This window comes from Condylura cristata, unplaced genomic scaffold, assembly GCF_000260355.1.
Source record: "Condylura cristata isolate star-nosed mole 26May11 unplaced genomic scaffold, ConCri1.0 scaffold00039, whole genome shotgun sequence".
NCBI lineage: Eukaryota > Metazoa > Chordata > Mammalia > Eulipotyphla > Talpidae > Condylura > Condylura cristata.
In genome coordinates, this window is record NW_004567140.1 from 6,381,700 (window position 1) to 6,400,270 (window position 18,571).

Below are 18,571 nucleotides of genomic sequence, written 5' to 3' on the forward strand. Positions count from 1 at the left end.
GAACAATTTTAAATACATCAGAATACAACTCCCCATGTGGAAAAAAACAATATGCAGTTAAATAATAGCAGCACACGTGGGAGATAGCTGAAGGCTTCCTACAACTGCCTTATTTCATGAGACCTTTAGCTACGCACTATGGAGTCATATTCCATGTTGTTTAAATGTTACTATGGAAATTTTATAAATTACAGAGAAAACTTGTTTATCTGTTGAGTTGCTGGGGAGGAGAAGGCAATACATAGTTGAACACATTTTAAAAGAAATTTTAAAAGAACTTAATTTAAGTAATCCTTATAAAAGTAACTGATTTAGACATCTGTTCTCCAAATAAATCTATTCCTAATGAAAACGCAGGGACAATCAAAGGTAAGATGGTCAAATGAGGAGCGGAAGTTACTCGGTTTCAACTGACCACAGCATACTTACATCAAGCCAAGTAGAAGCCTCAAGTTTACTGTTAAGCAGGTGCAGATTTTGAGCAAACCCTATGAGATACAACACTTAAACAACGACCGCTTCAAATGAGAAAAGAGAGCCAAGCTTGCCTTCGCCGCTGGCAGCATGTCCAAGGAGTCCAGGGTGAACAGCACTAGCGCTTGCATCAGCATCATAAATTGATTAAATTGCCATGTCAGGCTAAAGAGAAAAGTTGATATGAAAATGGCAAGAAGTGTCAGCCTCTGTGAAAAGAAAACCTTTGTATAATTTACATGTCTCTAGTAATAAAAAGCCTTGCAGACAAGTTTTCTCAAGAGCATCCAATATCTCTATAAAGCAAATAGGAAAACCATAAACTGTTGCTCCGAAAACCCTTGCATTTGTTATTTAAGCTCTAAATGTACTAAAGTGACACTTTGCATATAAATATTCACATACGGTATGTGTATTCCACACTATTATGGAGGCGATAATGCACCAAATCGCATCTCAAGAGCAGTGGCTTAAAAATTCTGACAGTTTTGCAGAAATTGTGTGTGGGTTTGCTACAACTATTTAAGGGCATATTATGTAGAGTACATTTTTAACACCAAATATGAAAACATTTTCTTCACAAAGTAGGAGAAAGCTCAGAAAGAGAAAACTTAATTTAACTCAAGTTAAAAAGCATTGGTCATGGGATAAGCATTACTCCCGTGTACTGGGACAGTGTATACATTATATTTGCTAGAGCTGCTTAGACAAAATCGGAGAATTAAAAAATAAAGTATAATAAAAACTTACCTCGGAAAGGGGTTGCAACTTTGGTCTCAGAAAATACGTAATTGCTGCTATCTGAATGGCAAAGAACGGCAGGGCCCAGTTCTCCCTCAGCGGGATGGTGAACTCCACTCTTGTGGTGTCTATTCTGCATGGAACACACACACGGCCGGCTGACAACTTTTACTCTGCGTCCTCAATTCTTCCTAATATGACAATATGTAACATTAACTTGTCCTCAATCATCATCATCCCTGTGACACAAAATTGTCCTTGAGAAGATGCCAGCACGTCAGCTGCTGTGCAAGGGTGTCGGTCTGCAAGTGGCAGCCAGGTTTCGAGCCCGGCTGTGTTGCAGACCCACGCCTGCTCAGGCTTTTATGTCTGTTTTGTACTTTTATGTGTCTCTCACTTCATTAACCTACCGGTCCAGGCTCTGCATTCTCTCTCACTTTATCCTTTAGTGACTTATGCTTGAGTTTTAAACCTGTCATTGGATATAATATCTAGAGGCTTCTTCCCTTAGAGTGTAAACCCCAGAGGACAAGTATCGTTGCATTCTCGCCTTTCTACAGCCAGCCACAAAAATCAGCCAGCACATATGAGGTAGTCAATAGATGTTTTCTTTAACTTATCTTTAATGGGGACAAAAAATTTGGCTTTCATTTACTCTTAGCAAAAATATCAGATTAAAATGTTAAAAGGCAGCATAACATAGAGATTGCACACCCTGTGATTGAATTCTGACAAAGACTTAGCTCTGTGTATGTGTAAGTTTATGGACATATATATTAATGTAACATTTTAAGTAATGTATATGTTACCTAACCATTTAAACTTCAACTTCCTTAGTTCTAAGATAACATTAATAGTAACTACACTATAGAGTTGTTATAAGACTATATATAAAGTGTTTTTAAAGTGCTGTGCCTATGTAAGCATCAATAGGGTTTTAATAAAAATTCTCTTAAGGTTACAAAATGAAATTGTCATTATAACTTCTTTTCAAGTTTTATTTTTTTTTTAAGATTTTTATTTATTTGTGTATACAGAACTGGGGTACAGGCCAGAGGCTCAGAGGCGCTGAGAGGCTTTACCAGAGACAGAGTGGGGAACAGAACAGGCAGATCTACGAAGTACACTGCTGAGGGGAGCAGCGGGCGGGTCAGGAGAGGTCTGCCGCGCCATGTGGTCACCTCTGGGGCAGGCGGGAATCGAACTCATGCGGAAGTGGCTTTAGTTTCTCAGTGCTGTGCCTTAACCCGCTGCGCCACCAGAAAGGGCCCCTTTTCAAGTTTTAAGACACTTACTGAATAATAGTGTTGCAACAATTCAATATATACCTTGACTATATATTTTTTTAAATGTCATTTCACCAAACCAAACCCAAAAACCTCAATAATAATGGTGGCGGGTGTGGTGGCGTGTCCCTGAAGGGTGAGATCCTACACTTCTGAATCACAGATAGCATTATATACCAGCGCTGCCACAATTAAAAATCAAAACCAGGGCCCTCCCCAGTGGCGCAGCAGGTTAGAGCACAGCACAAAGAAGCTAAAGCCAATTCTGCATGAGTTCCATCCCCGCCTGCCCCAGAGGTGATCACACGGCATGGCAGACCTCTCCTGACCCTCCCGCTGCTCCCCTCAGCAGTGTACTTCATCAGTCTGCCTCTTCTGCTCCCCACTCTGTCTCCGGTGAAGCCTCTCACCTTCCCTGCACCTCTGGCCTATACCCCAGTTCTGTATGCATAAATAAATAAATCTTAAAAAAAAAATCAAAACCAAAAAGGTTATTTCACAAGTCTCCAGGCTACAGAAATTAACGACAGGTACTGGCTATTGGGAGAACTATTGGCTTGCATTTGCACGGCGCTCTGCTTGGTGGACTGTGAGCTGCTCACAACCCTACTAAGGCTGAGCGTAAAGACATGAGATCTGTGGCTGGAGAAACACTGATCACCCAGAAATTGGTTACAGAACTGGGTTATTATGGATGATTCTCTTGACCTGTGACTCAATGTTCTGCTCCTCAGCTGCAAATACACAGAGTAAGACTCCCTACCTTGCCGACTAAGATAAACACCACCAGGTAAACCAAAGAGAAAATGTGGCAAAACAACCTTCCTTGAACTGCAAGTGAAGCAACATCATTTAACTTATATTTTTGAAACGGAGACAAGCACATCGAGTGCAACTCACCTATTTGTGACATACCAGAGGGCTGCCAACAGTCCTGACAGCCATGTGCCACTGAGGAGCCAGCTGGTTATGTACAGAGCTGTGACATAGACCGCTTGGAGACCAAACAAAGTGTAAATATAAAAATAAACTGGCTCTAAGTATTTCTGTAAAAAGGAACCATAAAAATATGTGTTAGCAAAGCCCTAATCTTCTGACTGCCACTTGAAATAGCTGATTGGAAATTCAATATTCGTTCCTCTCCATTTAAAAGCAAGCTGGTAGCCTTCTTCTCACAGCCTAGAGTAGACGAGGAAAGCCAGTCCCTGAGGACCCTGGGCTCCTTTTACTCTAGACCTAACTGCTCCCTGCTCTAGGGATGACAGGTGATTACTGTGACTTGCTGATTTTCCAACTTTTTAAAGAGTTTCAAAGATAACAACAATTGATGCTGTTTCCAAACGAAACTATTTTTACCTTCTAGCATTTTGCTAGCCAAAAGAAGTCAGAAGGAACAAGGTAACTACTGAATGGTCTCACTTATATGTGGTATATAGAGAAACCAAACAAAAGGGCAGGAAAAAAAATCAAAGCTAGCAAGCTGACCGTAGATCTGAGGCATCCAGCCAGGGAGGAGAGAAGACGGGGGCGAGAGAGGGGGGGAAGAGCAGAGGGGACCACGGTGATGGCTCACGGGTGATACAGTAGTGGGAGAACTATGGGAGCTACAACAATGTAAGAAAAAATTAATTAAAAAGAAATATTTATCACCTTCTAGACAAGCCAGGAAACACTTACATCTTAACATAGCTTAAAATATATAAAATTTTAAAAGCACACTATATATGGAAATTTTTAGAACATTACTGTTTTAATACCAAGTCAGTTGAAGATCAGAATAATATATGTGAAACGTTCATCTTAAAATGGCAGAATTTTAACTTTGATCTGATCTTAACAATTCAATGTCAGAATATAGCATACCTGTATGGGTAGAAGTCTATATAAAATACTGAGAAAAACCTCTTGGTAAATATTCATTCGTTGAAGGAGGTTAATTGTCTTCATAGATTCAGTTTTGTTATCATATATTAAGCCATGGAAACCTAAGGTTGATATTGGAAAAATCAGGAAAAATCAGTCACTCATTCATTCAAGACTATCCATAGAAAATGTTTAGCATGTGCAAAAGATACTGGGGATATAAGAGCAGCGGAAATTATAGTCCTATCTTCAAAGAGCTTGTCACATATTAGGTGAGCATTATTTAAGGTTTTATACAAATATAGGTAAATGGTAATTTGTGAGTGTAATGGAAAACAACACAGATGGCTCTTGTGTAGAAAACAGCCTGACCCCCTGCGTGAGACACTCAGGGAGAGTGAGCTTTGCCTCGGTCTCCTCCTCTTCCAGGTGCATTTGGCTACTTGACTTGCTCTGGCAGCTGCCGGGATATGCCGCACACCACATCTGCACAGCGGCTCTCAGACCTTGCACGTTTCCACAGCAATCTGCTCATGACCACACTATGTTCCAAATAGGGGCTGGATAATGAGAGCAAAGACGAAACCCGCTGTACACAATTACAGTGCTAGTGAAGTTATGTGTCGCTCGGTAACCAAGCTAACTAAGAGAAAATGGGAACAGACAGTTCACAGAAGCTAACCTGTGCTCAGCCCTCACAAAAAGATGCTCAGCTTTGTTCCCACTGGAAGCACAAATTATGATGGTACTGAGATACAATTTCCCATTATCACCTTGGGAAAAATCAGGAAGTCTGGCCAGGTACTGGTGAGTGAGGCTGGGAGGGGGTCTCACAGACTGCAGTTGGACATGCAAGGTGGGAGAAGATTTGCAATATCCCTTATAAAGCTACACGTGCATTTGCACTTCAATCTGGGGCTTCACATTAGAAATAGCTTCCAAAGACAGACTCACGAAAAGCAGAGATGATGGGCACAAGGTTGTTTGTCAGTGCCATCTGTAGTAGTTAAAAGATAAGCAACGCAAACATCCATCAGTAAGAGATTTTGGACTGAACTGTAAAACCCCAATGTGTCTGTATTTGGACAGGGTCTACAATGAGGTTAAGTGAGGCAATGAGGGGGGCCCTAGCCTCAGAGGACTGGTGATCTCTCAGAAGAGGGACAGGCAAAACAGCTCTCCAGACACACACACACAAAGGGAAGGTCATGTGAGAGGACACAGCAGAACGTGGACAGCCACACACTGGGAAGAAAGGCTTCACCAGAACCCAAGCCTGGCCTTGGACTTGTGCCTTTGGACCTGAGAGAGAACGCATGTGTTGTGTAAGTCACCCTGCCTGTGGTATTTTGTTATGGCAGTCCTACTCGTGAATACAGGAGTGCTAAGGATGGTGTGCTTGTGTTCCCCTGGTGTCTGAATTCACGCTGCAGCCCCAATCCTGCCATGTGATGAGGTTTGGAAATGGGCCTTTGGGAAATGACTAGGATTAGATGCCATCCCGAGAGCGGGGTGCTCCGGGGGGTTAGTGCCCTTATTGAAAGAGATACCAGAGCTTGCTGTTTGTCTGCCTTCCATGTGAGGAGAACACAAAGACAAGGTAGCGATCTGCAAACCAAGAGGGGTTCTCACCAGAACCCAATGACGGCTGGTGCTCTGATTCCTGCCAACAAATCTGAGAATTTTTCTTTTCTTTTTTTTTAAGATTTAGTTATTTATGCATACAGACCTGGGGTACAGGACAGAGGTGCAGGGGCAGTGAGAGGATTCACCAGAGACAGAGTGGGGAGCAGAACAGGCAGATGGACATAGTCCACTGCTGAGGGGAGCAGCGGGGAGCCAGGAGAGGTCTGCTGTGCCCTGTGGGTCACCTCCAGGGTGGGGATCAAACTCAGGCTGCAGTGGCTGCTGCTAGCTTCACAGTGCTGCGATTTAATCTGTTATGCCACAGGGAGGGGCTGAGAGTTTGTTTTTCAAGTCTATAGTATTTAGTTATCGTAGTCCAAGCACACTGGACTCAAGTCACAAAGACAGCAACCTTCCTGAAGGGCATCCTACTATCTAAAGATTGCACACTGTGAAAATAGAGGAACAAAGAAAAGAGTGAAAGACATCAAACATGCTAAAATTTCATGTGTTTACAATATTTAAAAAGCAAAATCGGGCCCTCCTTGGTGGCACAATGGGTTAGGATTCAGCACTGCAAGCTGGCCACAGCTACTTCAGCATGAGTTCGATCCCCGGCACCGGAGGTGACCCACATGGTGCTGCCCCCTCAGCAGCGTACTTTGTAGATCTGCCTGCTCCCTACCCTGTCTCTGGGGAATCCTCTCACCGCCCCTGCACCTCTGGCCTGTACCCCAGTTTTGTGTGTATAAATAAATAGTTAAAAAAAAAAAGCAAAATCGTTAGCAGTTGCTAGAAAGCAACTTATTCTGAAAACAATAAAGGTAAAGGGTCGTTATTCATCCTGCCTCTCCTTCAGCCATTGAAATCTTGTGTTATGAAATGTCTAGTGAGAAAATTTTTCTTTAGACATGAGTCTTGGCTAATAGTGATGGAAGAAATGACAGCATCAGGACCTCACCACTTTACAGACCTTATGCAATTTAGCACCACCAGGTGCTAAACATTAGGTGAAATGCTAATTAACTGAGAACATAATAGTGGAAGAGTCCGTCTCAGGCCCAAAAGAGGAGCAGCTACACACTGTGTGTCCTTGATGTGACAGTGGGCACTGCCAGTTAGGAAGTATCTGTGCCAGAAAATAGGAGCTAGTCTGAGCAAGCTTAGATCTAGCCACCAATTAGCAGGGAATTTAGGCCACAAACATTAAATAACACCATGGGGCTCCAGCAAAATCCACAATGTAGAAAACTATCTGACAAAAAATTGGTGTTTTCAACAAAAAATAACCAGAAATAAGACAGAAACAATAGAAACCCTCATAGACAGAGATAGAAAGTGACTGCAATGTGGAACTCTATTTGCATCTCAAACACCATACTGAAACAACCTATAAGGCAATCACAAAGATGGTAACACTTTGAATATTAAGTAACTCCTTAGCTGTGTTAAAGGTATAATGAGAGGGGTGATGGTTTCGAAGAGAGGTTGCTACCCTTTAGAGACAGGCACTGATATATTTACAGACTGTGCAATGTGGCTAAGCAGTTCCCGCTGAGGAAGGGCGTGTAGAGAAAACAAGGTTGCTTGTGAGGTGATAACTGTTAGCTGGCTGACAGGTACAGCTAGTAGATAATCCATATAAATCCACGAGGGGATACTCTCTACCTTTGCATACACTTAGAATTTTCTAAAAAGAATCCTACCAGATGACTTAAATGGATTGAAACAAATCAGCCTTGAGTTCACAGCCATACAAAAAAGAAACTACCATTATTCACCTTTAGAGCAGAGTTTCTCAACTTTAACACTGTTGGTATTCTGACATCTGGGGCCTGATAATTCTTTAGTGTGGGGCCTGTCCTGTGCATTATGGGTGTTTAGCAGCATCCCCAGCCTCTACCCACTAAACTCCAGCAGCCACCACCCCAACTCCCACTGGTGACCACCAAAAATGGCTCTAAACATTCCAGATGCCCCCTAGGGCACAGCTGCACCTCAGTTAAGAACCACGACTCCAGAGGACACTAGAGAAGCAACTCACAAATTTGAGAACTGGTAAGTACAACTGACTGGCATTCTTCACAATGGTTATGTTCTATAATCTTACATGAAAATGGAATTATTAATACTGAGTGAGTAGAAATACACAGGGTTAGGGTCCTCTGAGCCTCTGGTCACGCATCTTTATCAGCCAACAGACACATACCCTTGATTTCTATGTGTTTGAAGAGACCTTTAAAAGCATATACTGTTAATTCATTAACATTTTGCTCACGATCAACAGCACTATAATTATACTTGCACAAGTTATATAATTTGTTTTGGATCATTTATCTGATACATGTATGTTCTCTGTCATGCCAACATCACCCCCTTTTTGCACTTAGGAATACTAGCCAGCATGCTAATGCTGACCTTGGGGGTTGTCTTAAGGGGTAAAATCACCAACACAAAGTGCAAAAACAACAACACAAAGCAGACCACGAAAGGCCCAGGGTATGAAGCCTGCAGCAAGAAGGCAGTGAGTCACCCCGGCTGGGCAACCGCACTTTTCCACCTCTCTGCACACGTCCTCGATCAGCCATGAAAGTGCCATGAACATTGGTTCTGGGGTTACAGGTAAGATACCGAGGAGATAAGCTGACAAGAATAATAAGCCTGGCTGACTTGAATGGGAGAGAAATCAACAGTTAATCTTTCCTTCTTACATAATTTGTACCTCAAGGGTCATCAAATAGTTGCTTCAAAAGAAAGTTTTTAATAAAATGGAGTTCCAGTAAATGGAGGAAGAATGATGGAATGTCACTTTTATAACTCAATTAAAATAATGGATACAGGCTATCATCATCAGTGGCAAGTAAAATCACCGAACAAAAGGCTGAGGTAGTTGACATTAAGGATGAATCCGACTATTTACACAGGGACCAACTGATTGACTTTTATGACACAAAAAGAACGATTATCAAAATTTCATGTATTCTACTGTGATAAAATTAGAAGTGTAAAACATGATATATGAAGAATTTTTGCCTGAAATACATCTAAATACAAGCAAAACCTAGAACTGGGTAATTGTCTACTGTGTGGACCCATTTAGGCACATCAAGCATATGAGTAGAAGAGATCTTTTGGGGGGCTTCCATAAGAAGTAGTAATTATGAAGAGAAAATGCAGGGAACTGGCAAATATAGGACTGAATGGGGAGCAGTGGAAAAAAGGGAGCCAACCGCCATTTTTATTTATATCCCAAAAGTCTCCTGAAATAGTCTTTCACCTGCAAAGTCCTCTTCCAAAACGATCATGAGATAAATCAGAGCAAAAAAAGAAATTGCAGATTTATTTTGGGATAGCGTAAGTTGAGCGGAGATAGAAGAGTTACATAAGTTTTATATAATATCTTCCACAGAAAAACATTTTCATGGATTGATTAGATGGTAACAAGGAAAAACTATGGGAGTTCAAAGAAAAACTACACATTTTCTATAAAACATTCAAGTGCGTTAGTGCCAAAGTATGTTCTGGCTGAAAGCTGAAAAGAATAAAACAGTCCCCCCAAACTATTAATTGCAATTACCTTGTATAAGGGTTGGCGCCTGCAGCATTTGCTTGTAGTACGAGTAATATAATCCACATTCTGTTCTGAATGAGATTTCTCGCTCCACTTCCTGAAATGAAGTTAGGTCTACTGGGTTTACATGACCTAGTTTGGTTTAAATATCTACCGTAGAAACAGGGCAAGAACTCGGCTTGATAGAACCCTGCAATAAGAAATCTCAGCAAATAAGAACAACAGAAAGTAGATAGCTATTGATTGGGAAGTAGGGAGGTTTATTATACTAATTTCTACTTCTGTAGATGTTAAAAATTTTCCATTACAAACCATTTTTAACAATGGAGGCAACTAGTACATTTATGTTGTTACAATTTAATTTCATGCAGATTAAAACTAATCTATGTTCACAAAGGAAAATGGATACAAGAAATATTATACTGCTTTTACATATATAGTCAATCTTAGAAGAACTCAAATTTTAAGGTAGTAGCTGTTAGTCAATTTAGTTATAAGAAGGTTGTATGAAATTAAAAATTTAAATCATTAACATAAAATGGAGGCAACTGGTAATGAAGCTGTAGAAGGTATTCTGGAAGAATTCTATTAACGCTCTTAAATTTTTTTATGTATACGTGACAGTATAAATGAACAAAAAAATCCATGTCACTAAATTCTTTCACACAAGTGGTCAAAACAAGTCCTAGAATCTACTTCAACAGATTGTCTAAATCTTTAATTTATGGTTTTCTTTTTTTAATTAAAACACTTTTTATAATGAAATCCAACTTTATTGGGGAAAGATGATAAACACTGAACATCTTTCTAATAGGTAAAAATTCTTTAGCACATCTTTGTTTTTCCCTTCCAACCATTTTTCAAATAGCAATAAACATTTCATTGAAAGATCCACTCATCAGTCCTGGAAATTATTTAATATATTTATTCAACCTTTAAATATTTTAAAAAACATTTCTCCTATCCTCCAAAAGTGTAACAAATCAATTCATTAATACATAAAGCATTGAAGAAATACTCACTTACCTAAGAGTATAAATATCTAATAAGTGACCTTGAAAAAATAATTGTTTTATTGTTAACTCCCTTTAAAAAAAAAGAAAACAGGAGAGGTGGGCTAGTGTTCTAATCTGTTTTACATAATGAACTTCCTTCCACAGAAGACAAATGGGCAAAATCAGACTTGAGAAAGAAACCCAGTCTGTTTCTAAAGCACACTTGCTTTATAAAAATGACAATATAAAACGAGTAGGTCTTTTAGCTCTCACATTTGCTACTTACTCGGTGTTACAGTACTTAGCAGTAAAGACAACACAGTAGTTGGTTTAATTCATTAATTTTTAATTTTTGAGGAAAAACTGGTTTCTTGCTGTTGGTAAACTAAAACTAAATGGTGGCATTTGGTTCTAGAATGTTCAAACTTGAACTTGATCAATGAAACTGTAAAAACTATACTAACTGAGCAAATATTAGCTTTTGTCATACAATTTAGAAAATAAAAGCTTAAAGTTTGACAATATTCCCTTCTCTCCAGCTGCCTTGTATTCAAAGTTTGGCTGCCTTCAACAGAATTTTCTAATGTCAAACCTGCACCCCAAGTTAAAATGGAGAACTAAGTCAGCCTTTCACATGTAGGAGATTCATGTATGACAAAGAATAAAAGATCAACTTCATCAAGATGGGGTGAAAAAAAAAAGCGTTGCTCTAAGTACTAAAAATAGCAAATTTTTGTGCCCCACCCCTCGATTTAATATACCCAGAATGTGTAAAGAACAGAGGGGGACCTAATTAGTAAAAATGCACTCAAACATGATTAATTGGTAATCTTGGCACCAGCTGTATAGAACCAAATGCTATACTTTATTAGACAGATACTTGCAAGTTTTACATCTGCTTCATGCTAAGAGAACATCTGCTTTACTCATTCAAACACTTTTCCAGTTTTACAGCAATTTATACTTTGCCTGGTGAATCATGCCAACGAAAATGTACATCAATAGAAGTTACCCTCTAAAGAATGCAAAGCGAATATACATTTCATATTTTAATTTACAGAAGTTCCACAGGGAAGGCAATGCTGAGAGACTGAACACTTCTCTGAAGTTAATGACAGAAAGAAGTGGAAAGACAAAAGAAGTAGACTTTTTTAAGAAGTAGATTTTTAAGGAACAGCCCAGCTAAAACCGTAGACTTTTTTTAAGAAGTAGATTTTTAAGGAACAGTCCAGCTAAAACCGTTTATCTAGTCATTTAGCAGAACTAGTAAAAGGAAAATGTATAAAGAAAAAAATAACTGCTCACAATTAATAATTTGTATCCCATGGCAACACACAAAACACAGCAAGCCCTTTTAGACAAAATGACACCAAATTTGCAAAGGAAACCTATCATTTAAAAAAAGTATCAAATGTAAATAACTTTTGTTTATACAAATTGCCCCCTGAAATAACTAGGTTTCTGGTAGTGGGGGAGTGAACAAAAAAACCAACTTTATAATCTGTTTCAGAATTAGGTTAACAAATCATCTAACCAAGAAACAGCTCATGATAAGACAGCTGTTCTTAAAGTTCTGTATTGGGAATCATGCCCTCAGCAAGCATATTTATGGCATATACATGGTTTATTGTCTGGTTAAATTCATGTCCATCTGTTAGGATGTAATGATTCTTGCCCCAGAGTTGATTAAAGCCACGACACGTGACAGTTGCCAAGCAGTGGCTGTGAGCAGCTCAGGCTGTTACCATGACAGTGCTTCCACGGGGCTCACAGCGAATCAACCATGAGCCCGGGTGCTACAGTACTGACTACTCTGTGGGCTAATCCTATTTATTCAAAAGACTCTTGCTTTGCAAGAGTATTCAAATGAGATTATATGCAAATTTTGTAGTACAAAAAAAAAAGGTGACTTGAGTGGTTTTAGCAGAATGAAAATTACCTTTTATCATTGAACAACTATTTGCTGGGGAAACAAAAAGGTGTAAGAATATAATCCTTGAGGGCCCTCCCTGGTGGCACAACGGGTTAAAGCACAGCACTGTGAAGCAGTCCCTAGCCAGTGCAGCACAAGTTGGGGGGTGTGTGTGTGACCCACAGAGCTTGGCAGGCCCTTCTGTCTCCCCTACTGCTCCCCTTAGCAGTGGATTTCAGTAGATCTGCCTGTTCTGCTTCCCAATCTGCCTCTGGTGAATCCCCTCCTATAAGAATGTAGTCCTAGAGCCCAGTGGGTTTTATGTCTCGATGAGAAAGAATAATGCAATTTTCCAGAAAGGAGAATGAATATCCAAGGAAAGTACCAATTAAAAGAATGACTAGTGTCTTGCCTGATCTATTGAAATAAGCTCCCAGGGGACTTCAGGCTTCTACTTCTGCCAACCTCTCTTTCTTGTTCATTCACCAATTCATCCACTCATTTACTACACACTGACCAGCAACAAATGACAAGCATTCTTCTGCTAGGAGATTCAGCAGGAAACAAAGGAACCAAAAATCTGTTTTCAAAGAAAGTATAACCTAGAGCAGATGAAGAAGAGAACAAGTCAAATATAAGGAGTAAAACAGACAAGGGGGTAGGGAGAGAGGTGATGGAATTTTGAAAGTTGGCTGGGAAAGTCTGGAATGTCACAACTGAACCAACCTGAGGAGGGGGGCACTGAGGGAAAAGTCTGCGGGTTCACCAGAACAGCCCCCACACCTGGAGGCCAGTGAGGAACACGGGACGGCCTGAGTGGCTGACACAGGAAAGGCTCTAATGGGGTTCGGGAGGCGGCAGAGCAAAAGCAGTCAGAGAGATAAAGGGGCCAGGACACCCGGTGCTGGGAGGTGACAGAGCTGGCTGGTGGCTGGAATCAGGCGGTGAGTGCCGAGATGCAGGGAAGCCAGCATTTTGTGTCAGGCATGCAGGCGTGACTGTGCGGGCTTCTGAGCAGAGGCATAAGTTGCTTGACAATGAACAGAATCACACCACTGGCAGTGCTCACATGAGACCGGGGAAGCAAAAGCAAAGCAGGAAAAGGTGGAAGGCGGCCGTGCAACAACCCAGGAAGACGAAGGCAGAGGCTGAGAGAGAAGTGACCAGGTTCTATATATCCTCAAAGTAAAGCCAATAGGATTTCCTGCAGGATTTAATGTGGGGATTGAGAGCCTCCCACCCCGAGCCACTAACGGATAAAGATGCAACCTACAGAGATGGAGACTTGAGGAGAAACACCTGAGGATGAGGAAGGTCTGGCGTCTGGCGTGGGACCCGTGTAGTCGGAATGTCCACTGCCTTTCTGGACTTGCAGATGGACAAGTAGGTGGCTGGATATACAAGCCTGGAGTTCAGGGGAGAGGGCTGAGCAAGGGTTAGACATTCGGGAGCCGTCACAGAGATGGGATTTTAAAGTGAGAGGCAAGGCTGTCCTAGAAATAAGCGCGGGCAGAGAAACACAGGCTCCAGGTCGTCAGGGTCTCTGTGCATAAGAGTTAAGGAGGCTGTGGAGGAAGCTGTGAGGGGGTCAAAGGTCAGCTGGGGAGGCAGGAGTGGACACAGGACACATGTCTGGAGCCATGAAAAACACAGGTCAGGTCGAGTGAGAAGTGACTGCTAAATTTAGCAATTTGGAGGTCACTATTGACCCCAACTACGACTTTTTAAGAGCAGTGTGCTGGGGGAAGCCTGGTGGAGGGGTGCAAAGAGTGAGAATGGGAAGCAATGGACAGAGACCAGAGACTGTTCAGGCTCCCAAACTGTGGGGAGAAGGCTGCTGCTAAGCAGGGCAGAAGGCGATACTGGCTGAAAGAGAAAGTGGGTTCAGAATAGACTCTGCTGGAGAAGGGGGTAGAGAGAGAGGGGCAGCGCCAAGAGTGACAGCCGAAGGGACCGGACAGATTTTAAAACGAAAACATAGATTTCTGTATTTTGGTTTTGTTCCCTGTTAACTTTCTGAATTTTACCTTATTGCTCATAGTAATTTTTCAGATTATTCTCTTGGGGTTTCCAGGTATCTAACCACATCATCTGCAAATCTCTTTGCTTCCTCCTAATTTTTATGTTTTTAATTTCTTACCAGATTGATGTTGGTACCTTCCAAGCAATGTTAAATAGCAATAGTAGTAATCGATAGCTTTAACTCAGAGATATGCTTCTAATACTGTGGTGCCTCTAGCCACAAGAGCTTACTGAAATGTAATTAAAATTAAAAATTCAGTTCCTTAGTTCCTGAGCATCCGTTAAAAGCTATAATATTAGCACAGCACAGAAAAGAAAGTCTCATCATCACAGGAAGTCTGTTTGGATAGCATTGTTCCAGTGTTTCCCTAGTGGGTAAGCATTCAGTCTATGCTGCATTAAAAAAAAATAAAGGTATGCATGTATTCTTGTAAGTTTTATGGAGACAGAACACATACAGTTCAGCCATTAAAGGTCTACAATTCAACAGCTCTTCCTACATTGAGCTATGTGTTCCCACTGTGGCTGACCCCTCCTGTTGCAGCTGTCCTGCGGAGGGGATTGGACCATGAAGATGATAAGGGGTTCATGCCACTCAGCACAAGAACCCCCAGTTCTGGGCCAGCTGGATGGGGTTTGAAATCCCAGCTCTGGCACCAGTTAGTGGCATGGACACCCTGAACTTCATTTTCTCTTTTGTAAAATAAAGAGAATCAACCCGGAGGAGGCTTAGGATTTAAGAACATGATCTAGCGTGTGATGTGTGTATACATATTTCCCCAGGAGCGGTGTTTCGGAATTCTCTAACGCAGCATTCTCAGTGACCATAGAACGGAGCTGCTGGAGAACCGACTGGCACCTGATCCTCATCTTTAATCATGGGGGGTGCTCATGGGGGGTCTAAGCCTGACTTGTAAAAATAATTGGAAAATTTTCTTCTTCCTCAATGTTCTAGAAGGCTCGGACACTATTTGAATATTTTGGTTCTTGAAAGGTTTAACAGAATTCCTTTGTCTGGTATTTTGAGGGGTGGGGAATGGGTAGCTCTTTATCAAGTTTCTCTGTCACATCTACAGAAATAATTATGTCTATTCTGGAGGCACTTTGGAAACTTTTAGAAAATCATCCTTTCCCTCCAAGACCTTCAATTTGCATAGAATCAAACAAAATGATCCTGGGTGGCTCTTTGCAATTTCATGGTCTCTGGAGTTATTTCTGTTATCTTATCTCATGAGCTCTGTAATTATTTGTTATTTCTTATCTTGGATATGTGACTATTTTTTCCTTTTTTATCTATGGAGTTATAAAGATGACTTTGCATTTCTTTCTGTGTATGATGGCTCATCTTAGTTTTCATCCCTCCCATAACCATGTACTTATGAATGGTTTTTCTAATTTTAGTTGATCAACTTCCCCTTTTATCCTTCCTTCTGTTGTTAGATTTTACTTTCCAACTTCATAAATGGAATAATTCATTTATGCTTATTCATTGTTATTCCATCACATGCTATTTAAAGTCACAAATTTCCTCCAGAGTACTTTTAGCTCTATCCTATAATCTTAAGCAATGGCTTTCATAATTTTCTAAATTTCATTAATAATTTCTATAAATTCAGTTTTAATTTCCTCTGTGATCCAAAAGCTAGTTAAGAAATATTTAAATATTTCTATTTAGTGTTCTTGCTTTTCTTTTTGGTGATCTCCCATTTTTATTTAAAACAATACGTTAAAATAAGAGGCATCAGTGAGTCTACGACTCTTACCCCAAAATAATGAACAAGCTAAGAGATACCACATTATGATTAGAGTATTGTGTGTAAAATTCCTGTATTTTTGGATCTGAGATTTTACGTCTGGATTTAACACATCAGTGTTTTAGTGAATGATCTGTGGACATCTGGAAACATATAGTCTGTCTTGAGATACTTATAAATAGATCTGTTGTATTTTCCTTAGGTCTACTTTATTACTTATTTTCCTACTTGTATTTTATGAACTGAGAAAGAATTAGAACTCTGCAATACTACTATATCTTTATTCTTTTTGCATTTCCTGTCACTTTTGCTTTATGAATATCGATGCTAAGTTATTTGCTGAACAGTCGTAACTGTGGTGTTTATCTCCTATGTGTCCTTTCAGAAGGGACAGACCTTTGTCCGGCAGGTGTTTCATTATGTTTCTGATGTGACCTTCTTCACAATCTTCAGGCATCGCTGTAAAGTTCTTCTGATGACTGTTCTTTATCATTTGCTCATTTTTCTCTGCCCTCTTTTCTTGAATCATTGTACAGGTCCTGTGCTGGTTCCTTGCTATTGACTAGTCATTTGGGAATGTGGAAGTTCTTACTGGTTACCTGTAGGAAGTTCATGTTGGGGAGAGTGAGCACCGTAAGTGGGTCCAGTACTTTTGCTTGTGACACCGGTGGTGCACAAGAACAAACGAGTCTTTTCCTGACTTTAGTCAACAGAGGTCCGCAGCATCAGGGCTGGTGCAAAGGCAAGTTTTCTCTGTTTACGCCAGTCTTCTTAAATTCCACTTTTACAATTGCCTTTTCTCTGTGATTACTCCTTGTAGCCTGCCTTGCTCGCTTCTCTTTCATACTGCAGTATACCCAGGAAAGCTTCTATCATGATCCCTCACACCTCGTTCCAAGCCCTGTACGGGGGATTCGGGACATGCAGTAATGGTAGACAGTGAAGCTTCAGCAGCTCCATGCAAAATCTGTGGCCTCAAGAATTCTCTCTGAGCATTGTTAGGCCCCTTTGAGCTTCATGGATTAGGCAGCCTTCCTCAGACATCATGGTTCCAATTACAGGTTGTTCTTAGTTTCAGCTAAAACAGGATGTGGCTACAAGGTTCCCCCGCTATGCAAAGGTAGAATGTTCCTATTTGCTATGATTTGGTAGGTTATTTTTGGGGTCGGGGAATGCTGTTATCATTCATTTATATCGGGAAAAAAATCAAGCATTCCCAGACTAAAAATAACCTACCGAATTGTATCAAACAAAAACATTCTACTTTGGGATAGCAGGCAAACACATATTTCTCATTTTTCTCAATTCTCTGAGGTAACTGAAAAAAGAAAAAAACACAAAAACTGATCTGCTTACACTGCTACTTTTTTTTTTTTTAAGATTTATCCATTTGTGCATACAGAACTGGGGTACAGGCCAGAGACTCAGGGGTGATGAAAGAGTTCACCAGAGTGGGGAGCAGAACAGGCAGATCGACAAAGTACACTGCTGAGGGGAGCAGCAGGCGGGCCAGGAGAGGTCTGCCACGCCATGTGGTCTCCTCCGGGGAAGGCGAGAATCGAACTCATGTGGAAGTGGCCTCAGCTTCTTAGTGCTGTGCTTTAACCCGCTGCGCCACCAGGGAGGGCCTACACTGCTACTTTAAAATAAGAAGTCAAGTAAGCAGCTTCAGGAGGTTAACCATACTAATAGAAAACAATCTAATATCTAAAACTAGAGAGCAAGAAAATACTGAAATCACAGTGTAACTTCAAAAATATTGTCATAAATCATAATTATTGTAATTTTTAACACTTGTGAAATATATGAAAAAAACAACATGATGACACAGAGAAAGTGGATTCTAAAACTATGTTAGGGCCATAAATGAGTAATATATATCTATGTAGAGAATGAAAAAAGGAAGGGATAAAATACTCTGTTGTTTAAAAAATTAATAATGAACAACTATGTAACAGAGACATTGTACAGGGGTGGAGTGGGGAATGGGATAAAAAAAATGACGGGGGGAGTGCACTGGACTATGGTGATGGCACAGAGGTGATGTGGTGATGGGAAGCCCAAAGGGATTGCAACTGAGATGGAAAAAGGCACAAAATTATGTAAAACTAAACTATTATATTAAATTAAAAAGATGGAACAGGCCCTCCCTGGTGGCGCAGTGGGTTAAAGCACAGCACCGAGAAACTAAAGCCACTTCTGCATGAGTTCGATCACCACCTGCCCTGGAGGTGACCACATGGCACGGCAGACCTCTCCTGACCACCCGCTGATCCCCTCAGCAGTGTACTTCAGATATCTGCCTGTTCTGCTCCCCACTCTGTCTC

The 18,571-nt window shown here is 40.8% G+C and overlaps 1 protein-coding gene across 1 annotated transcript in view; it reads right to left on the reverse strand.

The window, feature by feature from the left end:
- DPY19L3 (dpy-19-like 3 (C. elegans)) overlaps positions 1–18,571 on the reverse strand; it is a 62,798-nt gene that overhangs the window by 35,989 nt on the left and 8,238 nt on the right. The window contains exons 3-7 of the mRNA XM_004693598.2: positions 9,568–9,658; positions 4,365–4,486; positions 3,402–3,547; positions 1,225–1,348; positions 549–683 (exon numbers count right to left, since the gene is read on the reverse strand). Of these exons, the coding sequence (XP_004693655.1) occupies positions 549–683; positions 1,225–1,348; positions 3,402–3,547; positions 4,365–4,486; positions 9,568–9,658 (618 nt within the window). The remainder of the gene's footprint in view (positions 1–548; positions 684–1,224; positions 1,349–3,401; positions 3,548–4,364; positions 4,487–9,567; positions 9,659–18,571) is intronic.